General features: G+C 54.9%; 1 protein-coding gene across 4 annotated transcripts in view; it reads right to left on the bottom strand.

Annotated features, from left to right (window-relative positions):
* Positions 1–14,889, bottom strand: part of RFX2 (regulatory factor X2) — an 89,626-nt gene that overhangs the window by 9,333 nt on the left and 65,404 nt on the right. For 3 of the 4 annotated variants that reach the window (XM_044254437.1, XM_044254439.1, XM_044254441.1), the window contains 4 exons: positions 12,100–12,174; positions 5,880–6,061; positions 3,562–3,681; positions 843–958 (listed from right to left, as the gene is read on the bottom strand). In XM_044254437.1, the coding sequence (XP_044110372.1) occupies positions 843–958; positions 3,562–3,681; positions 5,880–6,061; positions 12,100–12,174 (493 nt within the window). The remainder of the gene's footprint in view (positions 1–842; positions 959–3,561; positions 3,682–5,879; positions 6,062–12,099; positions 12,175–14,889) is intronic. The other variant, XM_044254438.1, reaches the window with a different exon arrangement.

Here is a 14,889-nt window from a genome sequence, read left to right as displayed (position 1 = left end):
CTCGGCTCAGGGTTGCCGGTGACCCCCACCACCCCCAGCCCTGGGTCTCACAACTTTGAAGATTTGTTTTTTTTCAGGAACAGAATAGGGGACAACACTGTCATCTCCCGGGGACAGTGAATACACGGACACAGATGAGCCCTGAGCCCAGGCCCCGAACTCCACGGGCGCTCCCATCACCCCAGCCTGGGGGCCACCCAGGGCAGCGAGTCTGGGGAGGGGCCGGCTGTGGCTGTCCCAAGTTGCTTCCCTTAAGGGCTCTCTCTGGGCTCAAAAAACACACTAAATATACCCAAAGGCCACAGCCATCTTCAGTGTGTGTGTCTGTGATTGTGGCCTCAGCAAGCCTCCCTGGGCACTAGCCGAGAGGCAGGCTGCGAGTCACGTGCTCTCCCGGCGGCCCTGGGGCCGGCAGGGGAGGGGGTCTCGCAGGGAAGGGCCAGGCAGCCTTGGGTCAGGCCCCCAGGACGCAGAGCCAGTTGTAAGGAATCCTGAGCACCCTAAATGCTCCAGGGAACTGGGGAAGAGAACCGAGGAGGGCAGCCAAGACCCCAGGCAACAGGTTTTCAAATACATCTAGTCTTCTTTCCGACGGGCTTTTCCTTTTCTTTGCTTCTTTTTCTGATGGTCATTTTGTACACACTCATTTTGGGGGCACCTGCTGACTCTTCTGCAATCTTGGGGAATGCCCTCACGGTTGACCTAGAACACGTCTCCGTAATTAGAGAGGTATTCCGCAGGCCGGCTGTTCAGCGCAGCCCCGCAGAGGCGGCTGGCGCCGGCAGAGCTGAGCGGACCCCGCTTTCCCGGCCGACCCCGGCCACGGGGTGGGGGGCACTCACCGAGGTACTGCTGGTGGTGCAGGCTCTGCGCGGCCATGGCCTGCTCTGGCGTGCCGTGCGGGCTGCCATGCGAGCCGCTGTCCCCAAGGCCGTCCGTCTTCTGGGCTGGCCGGTACCTGGGCAGGGGACACGGCGCCACCATGAGGCCCCGGCTGTGCAGCCCGAAGGGGCTCAAGGAGCAGAGAGCTGAGCAGGATTCAGTTTGGGCTGTGAGTGTGTGCATGTGTATGCATGTGTGTGTGTGTGTGTCGTGTTTAAAAACTTGGGCTAAAATACACAACATGAAATTCACCACCGTAACCGTCTCTAAGCGCACAGCTCTGTGGCATGAAGCACGCTCACACTGTCCTGCAGTCACCCCCAGCCTTCATCTCCAGAACTTTCCATCTCCCTAAATGGAGACTCTGTCCCCATGAAGCATGGACTCCCCCCGACCCCACCCCAGCCCCCGCTCCCGCCCTCTCCCGTCTTTGGGGACGGGACTCCTCCGGGGCCCTCCTGGGAGTGGGGTCCTGCGGGATGGGTCCTTCTGGGCCTGGCTCCTCTCGCTAAGCCCGGTGTCCCTGGGGTCCCTCCGTGTGGTGGCAGGTGTCAGAGGTCCTTCCTTTTTAAGACTGAGTGACATTCCATTGTCTGGATGGATGGACACATTTGCTTATCCAGCCAGCCGCTGACGGATACTCGGGGTTGCTTGTGTGGGGGGCATGTGTATCCTCTTCTCCCTAATACTTCTCCCTCAGAAGGTAAGTGAACTTCACAAGTATCTTACTATTTGATGTTCTCAAAGGAAATTCTGGGATTTTCATTTTCCCCCGAGCAAAAGCAGAGCAAACGGCTGTCCTGGCGGCGAACGGCGACACTCACAGAGAAGGGCTCCCCGGGGGCCGGGGTGCCTTGAGCCCAGCGGACGGCTGCAGGGTGGCGACAGCGTGTGGTGGGGAGACAGGGGGCCCCGACTCCAGCACGGAGCGCCCTTCCTTGTGGAAAGCGGGGCCAGGCTTCCGTGAGGACAGACAGAAGTCTCTCAGACAGGGGTGGAGCGCCGGACACGGGCGGGGGTTGCAAGCGTAAAGGGCACAAGCCGGTCGCCGTGAGACGTGTCGCTGCTCCCGGGGTAGCGCTCTGCCGGTGCGCTGCGTTGCGGTGTCTGGGGGGGCCGGACGCTAACACCAAGCAGCCGCTACGGAGACCACGTCTGTGCACCAGCAGCTTCAGGATGGCCTGTGGGTTCCACTCTCGTGTTGGCTACTGGAGAATGTTCTGGAGACTGTCTTCTGTGCCCTCCAACTCCCGCGATTGGATATGAGGTTTGGAGTCAGTGGGACGGCCTGAGAGCCGCTGAAGTGGGGTATGAGCCACACACGGATGGGCCAAGTTACGAAGGGGCCGCGTGGAGCAGTCTGGACTCCGGAGAGGAGCCAGGGACAGAGGGAAGCGGGGAAGGAGGTGTGGCTGCAGGACGGCCAGGGACGTGGCGTTTGAGCGGGGCCCTGAACCAGGGGCCTGCAGACCACAGCTGTGGAGGGCCGGTGCTGCTCCTTGTTTTGTGCATAAAGTTTTATTGGCACACAGCCACGCCCACTGGTCTCTGTATCCCCTGTGCTGGCTTCATGCTACAGCGGCAGGGCTGAATAGTCTGGACAGAATGTCTGGCCTGCAAAGCCTAAGATATTTGCTCTCTGGCCCTTTACAGAAAGGTTTGCTGAGTCCTGCCTTAAAAGGTGAGTCAGTGTGCAATGGATAGAGGAGAGAACATTCCAGAAAACGACCAGGCCTTTCCAGCCATTGGATCCAAATGTCAGGAAGGAGCAGCAACTTAAGTAGATAAGCTTCCTTCTCCAGGCTTCTTGGGTTAGTTTCAGCATTACCTCTTCCCCAACCCCTGCCCCCCACCATAGTTGAAAATTGAAGATCTAGGATTCCAGCTCTGTGGAATTCTGGAAAAGGCAAAAGTCTGGGGGCAGCAGAAGGGTCAGTGGCTGCCGGAGGTCGAGGGGAGGAGGGAAGGATGGATGGGCAGGACACAGAGCATTTTCAGGGCAGCGGAACTACTCAGTGTGATCTGTAATCCCGGAGCCATGTCATTCTACGTTTGTACAAACCCACTGGAACGGAGCTCCCAGAGACTGACCCCTAATGTCAAGTTTGGACTTGAGGTGATAACGAGGTGTCGATGTCGGTTTGCCAGCTGTAACCAATGCACAGCTTTGGTGCCACATTGATGGTGGGTGCACTGTGCATGTGAGCACTGTGGGCATATGGAAAACTGCACTTTCTACCCAATTTTGCTGGCAGCCTAAAACCATTCTAAAAAATGTCTATTTTTGGGGGGCGCCTGGGTGGCTAAGTGGGTTGGGCCTCTGCCTTCAGCTCGGGTCATGATCTCGGGGTCCTGGGATCGAGTCCCATGTCGAGCTCTCTGCTCAGCGGGGAGCCTGCTTCCTGCCCCCCGCCTGCCTCTCTGCCTCCTTGTGACCTCTGAAGGCTCTGTTAGCTGGACGAGGTCTCCAGCCTCCTGTGGGTTGGCTCTCCTAGGACATTGGAGACAGGTTCATATGAATCTATTTTTTCCATCACATATGGAAAGTCCCCTCCTACCTGTGTATTTAATGTTTGAGAAACATTTCTCGGTATGTTCTCCCAAGAGAAACTCAGACCTGACCCTTGCCTTGGGCAGGAAAGCTGGTTCTCAGGCTGCCTTTGGGCCCAGGTCACCCACCTTGGCTTTTGATGCATGGGCTGCTGCCGCATGGCCATATACTGGGTGTCCTCCTGCAGCCGGTTCAAGGGCGAGTCTGGCTTCAGGCGGATCCCATAGTAATGATACTTGGAGTTGCCCCTAGAAACCAAGCATCTCAGGGTCAGCTCTCTTTGCAGATGTTCTGAATGACAAGACAAGTGCTCTCTCTTGGCCCTTCATTTTGGGTGCTCAGGATCAGTGTTCCCTGGACCATGTGGGAAATGTTCACGGGCTGTTCCATGATCAGAGAGGTTAGGAAATTCTGTACTTGGCATCCCCCTCTTGGAGATTGCCCCTTGGATCTTAGTACTGTAAAGGCTCTGGGAAGTCTTGCAGTGGGAAAAGCGATCCAGTTTGTCATCGGGCATGGCCTCACCACCATCATCATCACCATCATCACCGTCATTATCATCATCATACCATTGCCATCATGACCCACCATTGACACAATCACCATCATCATCCCCATCTTCACCATCGCCATCACCATCATTATCACCATCATCCCCACCACCGTCACCGCTGTTATCACTATCCCATCATTACCATCATCACCACCATCATCACTGCCATCATCACCACCGTTACTACCACCACCGTCACCACTGTCCCATCATCACCATCTTCACCACTGTCATCACTGTCACTGTCACCATCACCACCTTCATCATCATCATCATCATACCATGACCATCATCACCCCTGTCGACACAATCACCATCACCATCACCATCAACCATCTTCACCATCATCACCAACATCACCATCATGACTATCATCATCACTGTCACCACAATCCCACCATGACACCATCACCATCGTCATCACTGTCATCACTGTCACCATCACCATCCCCACCTTCTTCATCATCATCATTATTCTATCACCATCTTCATTGCCAGCATCACCACCATCACCATTATTATCGCCATCATCACCATCATCACTGTCCTCATCACCACCATGATCACCACCACCACCATCACTATCCCATCATCACCAGCTTCACCACCACACCGCCACCATCATCATCATCGTCACTGTCACTATCACCATCATCACTGTCATTATTACCATCACCACCTTCATCATCATCATCATTATACCATGACCATCATCACCCCCATTGACACAATCACCATCATCATCACCATCTTCACCATCGCCATCACCACCACCACCATCATCACCATCACCAGCATCACCATCGTCACTGTCATCACTCTCCCATCATCACCATCACCACTGTCACCACCATCATCACCATCACCACCATCATCATCATCGTCATCACCTCCTGCCCCCAATCGTCGAACAACATGATCTGGAAAATGGCCAACTTTGGGAAACACTATCAGCTTATTGTGGGAGAAATGAATGATCAAAGGGCTTTAGACAATTTGGTTAAGAAGTAGGTCAGAAGGGCTCCTCAGGAGAGAAGTCCTGAAGGACAGACGTGTCTGGCAATAGGGACAAGTGGGTGGAGCATGGGTCCATCTGGATGAGGTAGAAGCTTGGCTGGTGCCAGGAGGAGGAAAAGCAGGGGGAGAAAAGCCCCAATCCTGAGGCCAGCATCTGGGACACTCTGACAGTGGGAGCCATGCATGAGCCTTCTGGAGAGGCCCCAAAGGCAGTGGTGGTTATGGCCCCAGAGACCAGGGGCTCCCCATCCTTCTCTCCTGTAACCATTGATGCTCTGTAAGGATGTCCTCTGTAAAGGATCAGAGGGTGGCAGGGAACATTCTGTTGGGCCCACGCCAGTTTCTGAGGGTGTGTGAGTGACCCCCACCCCCACATGTGACCTCACAGACAGCAGCCATGCAGGACATGCCTTCTGTGTGCTTTAGCCCACCCACTTTGAATAGAGTGTGGCTGCTGTTTTCTAATGGGAGGAGCGTTTGTTTCCTGCCTGGGATTAAGTCTGTGGCATGTGACAGTCCCTGGCTGCTGCAGGCCACAGGTGGGCTGTGGTGGATTGGTCTAGGCAGAGCAGAAAGCATCAAAAAAATCATAAATCCAACTCAACGTGATAATCCGGAGGCTGCTTTTTAAGAAAACCTGTTATCATGGAGAATTTTAAGCAAAGAGAGAGTGCTAGAGCAAAGTCACCAGGAGAGAGAGGGCCCAACCACCTTAGACCAGTCAGCCCATGCTGCCGCCAATTCAGAACAACTCCAAGTCCACCAGAGGCATGTGGACAGAAGGAGAAAGATCACCTTCTCCAAAAGCTCCATATCTGCATAGAGGACACAGGAGAACGGGTGGGCTTGGGCTCCCGGGCACCCCCATGTACCCACCTGGTGCCCAGCCGCCGCGTCCGCAGGCCCATGAACACGGAGCGGATCAGCTTCCCGAAGGAGGCGGCATTCACAGGGTCCAGCTTGTGCTCCTGGCAGTGCCGAAGGTAATGGTTGTAGAGAGAGCTTCTGGGGAGACTCACGCCTTCTGCGGTTTCATAGTTATCCAACAGCCACTGGAGCTAGACGAAGAAAGATATGCTCCCATTCGTCAGGATCCCCCCAAATGCTGAAACGCTAATGTGGACTCATTAAGAGAAGCGCATACTTTCTCTCCATTAACATGAGGAGGAAATTCATGGCCACTGTCACCGATCTGGATAGGAGAGATGCTGGGCACATGAGTTAATAGCTTCTCTCTGCTCCTGTGTTTATTCCTTCAATGTTCAGCCTGATTTTCAGATTCCTTGACTTAATTTACAAAAGCCTGCAAGGGATTGAGACCTCTTGGGTGTGTTTCCTAATCATTTAGATACATGTCTCTTAAACTTATAGGAATGTCAAGACAGAGAGGAGGGTTGAAGAAAGCTCTGCGGACCCGTGAGCACTGCCCCTGGCCCTGAAGGGGGCGACGTGGGCCTTTGGAGTGTGTCCACCTTCTAATATCTTGTGATTGCGGGACAAATCGTTCATCTAAGGATTAAGTGGCTGGAGCTCGGCCACCTGTTTCATCGCTGGTCAGTGAACATGAAGGTCCTGGTTGAATTCTTACCCTATTGCTTGTGCTACTATCTTTGGCCCCAACCAGGAATTCTGCACTCTGCGGCAGCCGGATTCTACTAGAACAGGCTGAGAATTCCTGGACACCCCTTCCTCCTGCCCCTCTTCCCAGCAGCTCTCAGACCCGATGCCAGCGGCTGTCCTTCCTCCCCGAGGTAGGACATGTGTGCCGGCTGAGAGTTCTGTGTTCCCATGGCTGGGGGGTGACCGAGTGGCCCGAACCATACATTCTGGAAGGTGTGGTGTGTTCTCTCTCAGGAAAGCTTTTTCTTTTTCCTCCTGAAACAACAACAAAAGACAGGGCGGCGGACAAAGGTGGACTGACCTATCCTCATGTCCCTGACGCAGAGAGACGCTGTAAGCAGAAATGGGACACAGGACTGAAGAGGCTTCCGTGCCAGGTTCTGTGCCCAGGCCGGAAGGCAGCCAAGCCGCTGCCCACCCTCTCCCACTCCCCACCAGAGCTCAGCATCGGGTCAGAAGGGCAGGAGCCGTCCACACAGTCAAGCCCCCACACCGGGCAGTGGCGCAGAGGAGGCCCACCCGCCCGGACCCCCCCAGAGCAGTGTGTATCTGTTTCCCGATCAGGGGACATTTGAGGTGTGAACACCAAAGCCCCGACCCGTGCTGGGGATTTGAAGGGTGGGAGCGACGTGCATAGGCTCTAGGCCTGAGGTCGGATCCTGTGCGGGAAGGTTGGTCAGGGGTGGGGAGGGCTGCCTAAGCCACGAGCTGTGAGGGTCTCCCTGTCCTCTGCCGACCCGGGGGGCCCCACCACGTTGCACACGTTCCACGCCCTTCTAGACCCAAAGTGAGCGTCAGTCCAGGGACAGCTCAGCCCCAGCCGACCTCGGGCCACTGGCCCTGTCCAGACCCAGCACACATGCTGGGGGCTGGGCTGGAGTCTCCCCGTTAAAAGATAGTTTTACTACGGGAAGGTACAAATGCACAGAGGTGGCAAGAACAGAGTAAGGGACACCTGCGTCTACAGTTGTCAGCTCAGGGCCAAGTTTGTTTCCTCTAAGCCCCACCTGGCGCCTCCTGGCTGTCTCCGGCTATCTTCAGGCAAAGGCCTGGCGTCCCTTCATTTCAGCCCCGGGCCTCCCTGCTCCAGCGCAGCGAGTGAGAGGTGGGTGGGTGGGGCCCCTGCGGGGCAGTTAGGACCCAGAGCCACAAGGTGTTCCCAGGAGTGTGCTCCTTCTGCCACCCCTTCCTCTCCAAAGTCTTGCCCGGGCCCAGGAGCCGCCTCCTTGGTCCTCCCTGGCCCCTGACTGCTCTCCCCTCGCTGCTGGAAGCTGAAGCCTTCACTGTGACATCAGCGTGGCATTGCCCTCAGACCCTCAGGGTGCCCCTTCCTCCCCTCCCTGAGCACCCCTGCTCACTGGGCTCTGGGAGGCTGCGGGAGAGTAGGACAGGGGGCATCTGGAGGGTGTGGAGGGGTGAGCACAGCCCCATCGGTGCCAGGAAGCTGCCCCCCAACGACAAGGCGCGGGGGTCACTGGGCTCCCTGGCTGCCACCCTCCCATTGGCAGGTCGGGATCCAGCTGAGGACGGGCTGGTATTTGAGGCGGTCCTTTGAGCCCCAGGGTTTTTCTTCAGAGATCAATTTATTGCTCGTCTCCCCCATCAGAATAAGAGCCCCACGCAGGTAGAGATGGAACCGGGTCTGCCCACGTTTGCACCCCCAGGAAGTGCAACGGACCAAGAGAAGAGGTCCTGAAGCACTGAGGGGAGCCCAGCACGCGGGAAGACCATGGTCAGGGTGCAGGTGGAGTCTTTCTCTCTCTGCCTCCCTAACCCCCCAGGGAGCACAGAACGCCACTTCTTAGGGAATCCTCTGGGAGCAGGAGAGGAATATGGACTTTCAGGTGAGAAGGGTGAGGTCAGATTCCGTGGGTGATGTGCTGGAAGGGGCCCTCAACAGGACCGGCTCACAGGTATGAGGAAGTGTTGGGGAAGAACGATCACTTCGCCTTATCACCATCCCCCAGCCCCATGTTGTTGAAATCAAAAATGGATCTCTTCACTTGGGTAATTATGCTGGCATTGACATCAATGACGCGTGGTTATCTCCGAAGCAGAAGTAACTCTGGGGAGAGCTGATGCCTCTAGCAGCCCCCAGAACAGTCAGTTACACTTTCTCCCCCTTTTGCAACAGAGAGGAAGCTGATTCAGGTGACCAATGTCACGTCATGACGGAGCTGAGGGAGGGAACCATGGGGAAGCATTCTAGGCAGAGGGTACAGCCCGTGCAAAGGCCCTGGGGCAGCACTGGGCCTGGTGCATTGGAGGAACAGTGAGAGGGTCTGTGAGAGGAGGAGGAGGGGAGGGGAAGGAGGGGACAGGGCCCATCGAGGCAGGGCCCTGGAGGCTGTTTGGATGATGCTGGCTTCTACCTGGAGTGTGATGGGGGGCCTGGAGGCTTCTGAACAGAGAGGTGCCATGATCTGACTTTGGTTTCAGTAGAATCGCTCTGGCCACTGCTGTGAGAAGGGCCTGGAAGCTGGGGGAGGGCAGCAGCCAAGGGATCACTAGGTGGTGGCCATGACACTCCCCAGGAGAGTTGGTGGGGGAAGGAGAAGTGGTCTGATTTGGGATGGTTCTGAAGGTGAGGTCAAGAGCCTCAGGAGGTGGGGGTCTGGGAGAAGGATGGGAAGCGAGGGTGAGCAGCAGAGGATGGCGGGAGGCGCGGGGGCTGGGGGGGCAGTTGGGGCTTGGCTTTGGATGTGCCGGTGTTGAGCCACAGCTCCAAGCCGGCAGGTCAGAGAGGCCTGGCGGCGGTGCCCCCTGGGAAACAGCCGTTCCACTGGGAGTTGGGATGCGGTCAGCAAGACGGTGAGGGGCTTCGGGAAAGAAACCAGCAGTCTGAGCAAGGCAACTGCTGGAGGCCTTTGCCATGATAACTTGGAGCAATTTCTGGACAAGGGACCCAGCCCGCGAAGCTGCCGATTCAAGCCAAACCCCAACCCTGGTCGGCCTGGCATGCTTTGTCGTCACACAGGCCCGCGGTCTGCCACCAACTGAAGACCACATGCTCTTCGGCAATTTGTGCTCCTCGATGAGAAAAAAAAAAGTAATAGAATCTAAATCCAATTAATCTACAAGCTGGTCCTCCTCCCGGGGTCTGGAAGTAACAGGAGTTTATTATATAGACCACGCCTTCCCCGTGTGACAGTGACTGTGAGCCAGTGCGGGGGGTGGGGGGTCCGTCCATGGGGGGGCGGTTTGTTCTGAGAAGGGATCTGGGGGATGGCTGAGGGGCAGCCTTGGGAGGAGCCCAGGCCCCTCCCCTACTCAAGGCGGGGGACCTTGACTGAAGTCCCCCCCTGCCCCCAGGCCAGGCATCCAGCTGCGGTGGGGAAGGTGTTTTCGTGCCCAGGGCAAGTGCTTCGCCTCCTTCCCTGCACACAGCTCTCGCTGGCTTTCAGGCCCCCAAATCTGCCCATCCCCATCTTTGAGACCGCTTGAGGCCCACTTCCTCCTGTGGGGCTTTTGACCTCAGGCTGGAAGGTTTCTTCCACCGGCAGACCCCCTGGGTTTCACTCAGCCCCTCGAGGGTGGCTGGGGAAATTCCCGGAGACCCCGACCTTGGCTGGGTCTGGAAGGCGCTGTCTCGTCTCCCAGGCTCGGGGCATCTCGCTACCCCTGCCCCTGGCCCCCATGCTAGTGTGTCATCGTCATCATCCTTGGGAAATAAGCAAACTCCACAGAGCACGGGAACAAGCTCCAGCAGGAAACCTCCACCGTTGGTGTCCGTGTGTGCTTTGGTGTGACCTGGGGGCACTTTCTCAGCCCTGCTTGCCTACTGCCCCCGCCTTCCCAGCGCGCGTGCGGGGGGGGACGCTGCCGCCCCAGCTCTCTGAGAAGGGTTGGCTGGGAGGCCACGAGGAAAACGGGTCCATGGGGTGCGGCCCCAAGCCCGGGTTGTCAGCCCTAGGGCGGGGCTGGCAAAGGAGCTGGGGCTCGGCCAGCATTGCCCCGCACTCAGACTGTGGGCTGCGAGCAACCAAGCATCATAAGCGAGTGTGGCCAGTGGCCACAGGGCCATGGGGCCCTCCTAGGGGCCAGGACCCATTCTCTCCCTCCCCTCCTGGCTCTCACAGGAGCGGGACGAGCGCCAGGTGGCTTTCACAAAGATCTTATTTCTCTTCTCTGATTCTAAGCCGCCACGCCCAGGCCCTGTTGCTCCACGACACACCACACACGGCCAGGGGGAAACAAGACACAGGGAGCCTTTCCTACTTGGAAACCGAACTGGCAGGGAAGCAGTCAGAGGAGTCTCCTTCCAAAGGAAATGTGTTAGAAGCCAGAAGCGCCCCTGCAGCCAGAGACAAGCGGCGCATGCGTTTCCCCGCTGACATTTTATACTTCCTGCGGAGCCCTGCCTGCCTCGGGTCTGCACCCCGTTCTGCCTTCCTCAGGCTGACTGGGTGCTGGGACCCATGGGCCGTATCAAGGCCACGTGTGGCTTCAGGGCCCTGCTGAACAGGCCCTTGTGCAGACTTGCCCGCACGGTGGCCCGAGTTTAAGACTGAGCAAGCACACACCGGCAATTGTTCCCTCCCCAGATCTGGCCACGGGCTGATACTGGCCAGCAGTAACTGGTGACAGGGAGGCCATGAGCCATCTAGTCCGGGGTGAGGGGGGAGGGAGGGCACTCAGCAGGGGCCTGACACATATTTCCTTATATATTTATTGCTTTGCAACAACGGGTGTGAGTCTGCTCTCCCTTCCAGTGACCGGGCCTCTGAGGCCCAGGAGTGCAGGGCTCTCGCTCTCGTCATGTCTACCTGGAGCAGCCCAGCACACCTGTGCCAATCCAGAAACCTAGAAGTTTCTGGACCTTCCCTAGCTGGGTTTCTGCCCCAACATCACGGCCCTTTGAGCCAACGCCTCACTTGGCGCGTTGGGCAGTCCCAAAGTCTTGAAGGGTCTTAGTTAGGGAATACTCTTCCAGTCCCGTCCTCCTCACAAAGCTGCGCAAAGACAGGGACAAGCGCTGCCTCCTGGCACAGAAGCTACCAGCGTCTCCCCAGGGGGAGAGTGAAGGAGAAAGACGCCGTACGGTTAAAATCAGTAGAAGCGTGTTGCTTTCCACTTTTCTCCTAGTGTTATTATTTTTTTCCCCAAAAAGCTGATCACGGACTGGAAACGCAGCTAAGGTGCTCCGAGTCCCACCTTCTCTGTTGTGGTTCCTGCCTGTTCTTAGTGTCACGTTATTTATGATGCCTGTCGCCTGCCCGCTCTCATGCTTCCCTCCGTGAGCGCCGGGAGGGCACGTGCTGTTACGGGCCACCTGCTCAGAGGCAGGACCCTTTCCCTCACGCTGCTGAAATTTTTTTTTTTTTTTTTTTTTTTCTGGATGAAACATCCTAGGTGGGCTTTCTCCCTTCCTCTCCGCGCCGGAGAGGGGTCATTTCATGGCCTTCGCTTGCTTTTTAAAATGCCTACGAAGGTTACGAGAGTGGCGGGGCAGGCCGCCAGGTGGACACACACTTACATGGCTGTTGAGTAAACCGCTTTTGTGTGAAGTGATCCCTTCGCTTTTTTGGAGGTTTTCAATCGCCATTTCAAGCTAAAGAAAATGTGTGCAGAAACAGAACAAAACAGAAAAAAAAAAAAAAAAGGAAATCAGATGGTTAGCATCAGCCAAGATTGGTTTTTATTAATATCCAAATAATGATTCAAGCACCTACAAGATAAAAACAAGGCTTGCCGCGAGTGCGGGGTGTGGTTAGGTGCGGGGTTGGGCAGAAGCTGCGGGGAGCGGGCGCGACTCCTGACACGCGGCTGAGCGCAGGAGCCGGGCGGGGCGCCAACAGCGCCAGGAAGCGGTCGGCAAACATGGGCTGCGGCAGCTCAGCACGTCTGCGTGAACCCCGAGCAGAGGCGGGAGTCCGGGTAGAAGCAAAGCCAGCAGAACGACCCCCCCGCTCCTCCCCTGGACCCGTCGCCATTTGCCGCGGAGAATCTGCTGCCCACCCGAGGACAGCTGGTGGCAATGCTGACTTCCCGGCTGGCCTGTCCTGGCCCCAAGCCCAGGGTCTCCCTCTTGGGTGCGCCAGGAAGACACCAACGAGGCCAAAGACCCTGGCCCTGCCACCGAGAGGTGTCAAACCCTGGGACCACGGACGCATCCCGGATCTGCTCCTGAAGGTTTACAAAGCATGGCTGGGCAGAGAAGCTTACGTAGGAATGAGAACAAGTCCCAGGGACAGTCACGGGGAGCTAACAGGGAGGTCTTCCTTGGGGAAGGGGCTTCTGATCTGGGTTCCGAGGGCCCCATGGAAGCAGGGAGCGGAGGTGGTCCAGCAGGCCGCTGGACAGGAGGAAACACCTGGCTGTGTGCGGCCCCTGCCACATTTGTGTGTGCTGAACTTGACGCCCCCTTGTACATGTTAAGTGGAAGTGGGGAATCTGCGGGAGCCCACCACAACAGGCAGAGAACTGCAATGAAAGGCACACCATTAGGGACGCCTGGGTGGCTCAGTTGGTTAAGCAGCTGCCTTCGGCTCAGGTCATGATCCCAGCGTCCTAGGATCGAGTCCCACATCGGGCTCCTTGCTCCGCGGGGAACCTGCTCCTCCCTCTGACTCTGCCTGCCATTCTGTCTGCCTGTACTTGCTCTCTCCCCCTCTTTCTCTCTGATAAATAAATAAAATCTTTAAAAAAAAAAAAAAGAAAAAAAAAAAAAGAAAAAAGAAAGGCACACCATGACCGTCCTCAAACATGCCGGGAAGGCAGACTTCATTCAGTGATGCATGTGCAAAAAGCAGGTGGAACATGTATTTTGGAAAGAGCAGCTGGACAGGGTTCCTGGGGCTGAGCTCGGGAAAGAGAGGGATCCTGCCCTGCCCATCACCTCTTCCAACTGCTGCCGTGTGTGTCCAGTCGCCACTTTTGCTCAACACTCTACTGGAAGTTCTAGCCAGGGCAGTCTGGCAACGGTGAGAAATAGAAGACATCCATATTGGAAAAGAAGAAGTAGAACTATCTCTGTGTGCAAACATGATCTTAGACATAGAAAATCCAGAAGGAGCCACAAAAAAACTACGAATGCATAAACAAACCCGGCAGAGTCATAGGATACAAGATCAACATACAGCAATCAGTTACATTTCTCAACAATGAATGATAGGAAAATGAAATAAAGAAAACAATCCCATTTGCAACAGCATCAAAGAAAATAAAATACCTAGGAATAAATTTAGCCAATGAGGTAAAATACTTGTACATTGAAACCTGTAACATTGCTGATCGAAATTAAAGAAGACCCACATAAAGAGAAGACATCCTATGTTCATGGATCAGAAGACTTAATATTTAGATGGTGATACTCTCCAAGCTGATCAACACAATGCTTATCCAAATTCTCTATTAAATTTCCAGCGGCTTCTTCAGAAAGGGACAAGTTGATCCTAATTTTGTACGGCATTAAAGGGAACCTGAATTGCCAAAACAATCTTGAAAAAGAACATATTTGGAAGGCTCACATTTCCTGATTTCAATCAAAACTTACTATAAAGCTACAGAAAATGAAACAGGGCAGTACTGGGATAATGACAGACATATAGATGTACATAGGTCAATGGAATGGGATTAAACATCCAGTAATAATCCCGTATGTCTATGGTCAACTGATTTTTGACAAGGGTGTCAAGACCACTGAACAGAGAAAGAGTAAACTTTCTAACGAACGGTGCCAGGATAGATGGGTTTCCACACGCAAACAAATGGAGTTGTTTACCTCACAATATATGCAAAAATCAACTCAAAATGAATCAATGAACTCAATATAAGAGCAGCCACCATAAAACGATTAGAAGAAGACATAAGGCAGTCATGTACAATAAGTTTATCTTCATGACCTTGGATTTGGCAATGGATTTTTTTTATATGACACCAAAAGCACAAACAACAAAAGATAAAAAAAAGTGGGACTTCACCAGAACTAAAAACTTCTGTACAGCAAAGGACACTGTCAAGAAAGTGAAAAGACAAGCCACAGCATGGGAGAACATATTTCCAAACTGTGTATCCGAGAAGGGTCTTGTGTCTAGAATATGCAGCGACCTCACAACTCAACAACCAAATGACCAAGACCCACTTAAAAAAATGGGCAAAGAACTTGAACAGACACGTCTGCAAGCAGCACATGAAAAGATGTGCGGCATCCTTGGTCATTAGGGAAATACAAATGAAAAGCACAGGGAGATACCACTTCACACACACTAGTGTGGCTATTAAAAATGAAAGAAAGAAAAAAACAGTGTCTGTGTGGATACGGAGA

Source organism: Neovison vison, chromosome 6, assembly GCF_020171115.1.
Source record: "Neovison vison isolate M4711 chromosome 6, ASM_NN_V1, whole genome shotgun sequence".
Taxonomy (NCBI): domain Eukaryota; kingdom Metazoa; phylum Chordata; class Mammalia; order Carnivora; family Mustelidae; genus Neogale; species Neogale vison.
Note: the sequence above shows the minus strand (reverse complement) of the source record. Positions and strands in the feature narration are given on the sequence as shown.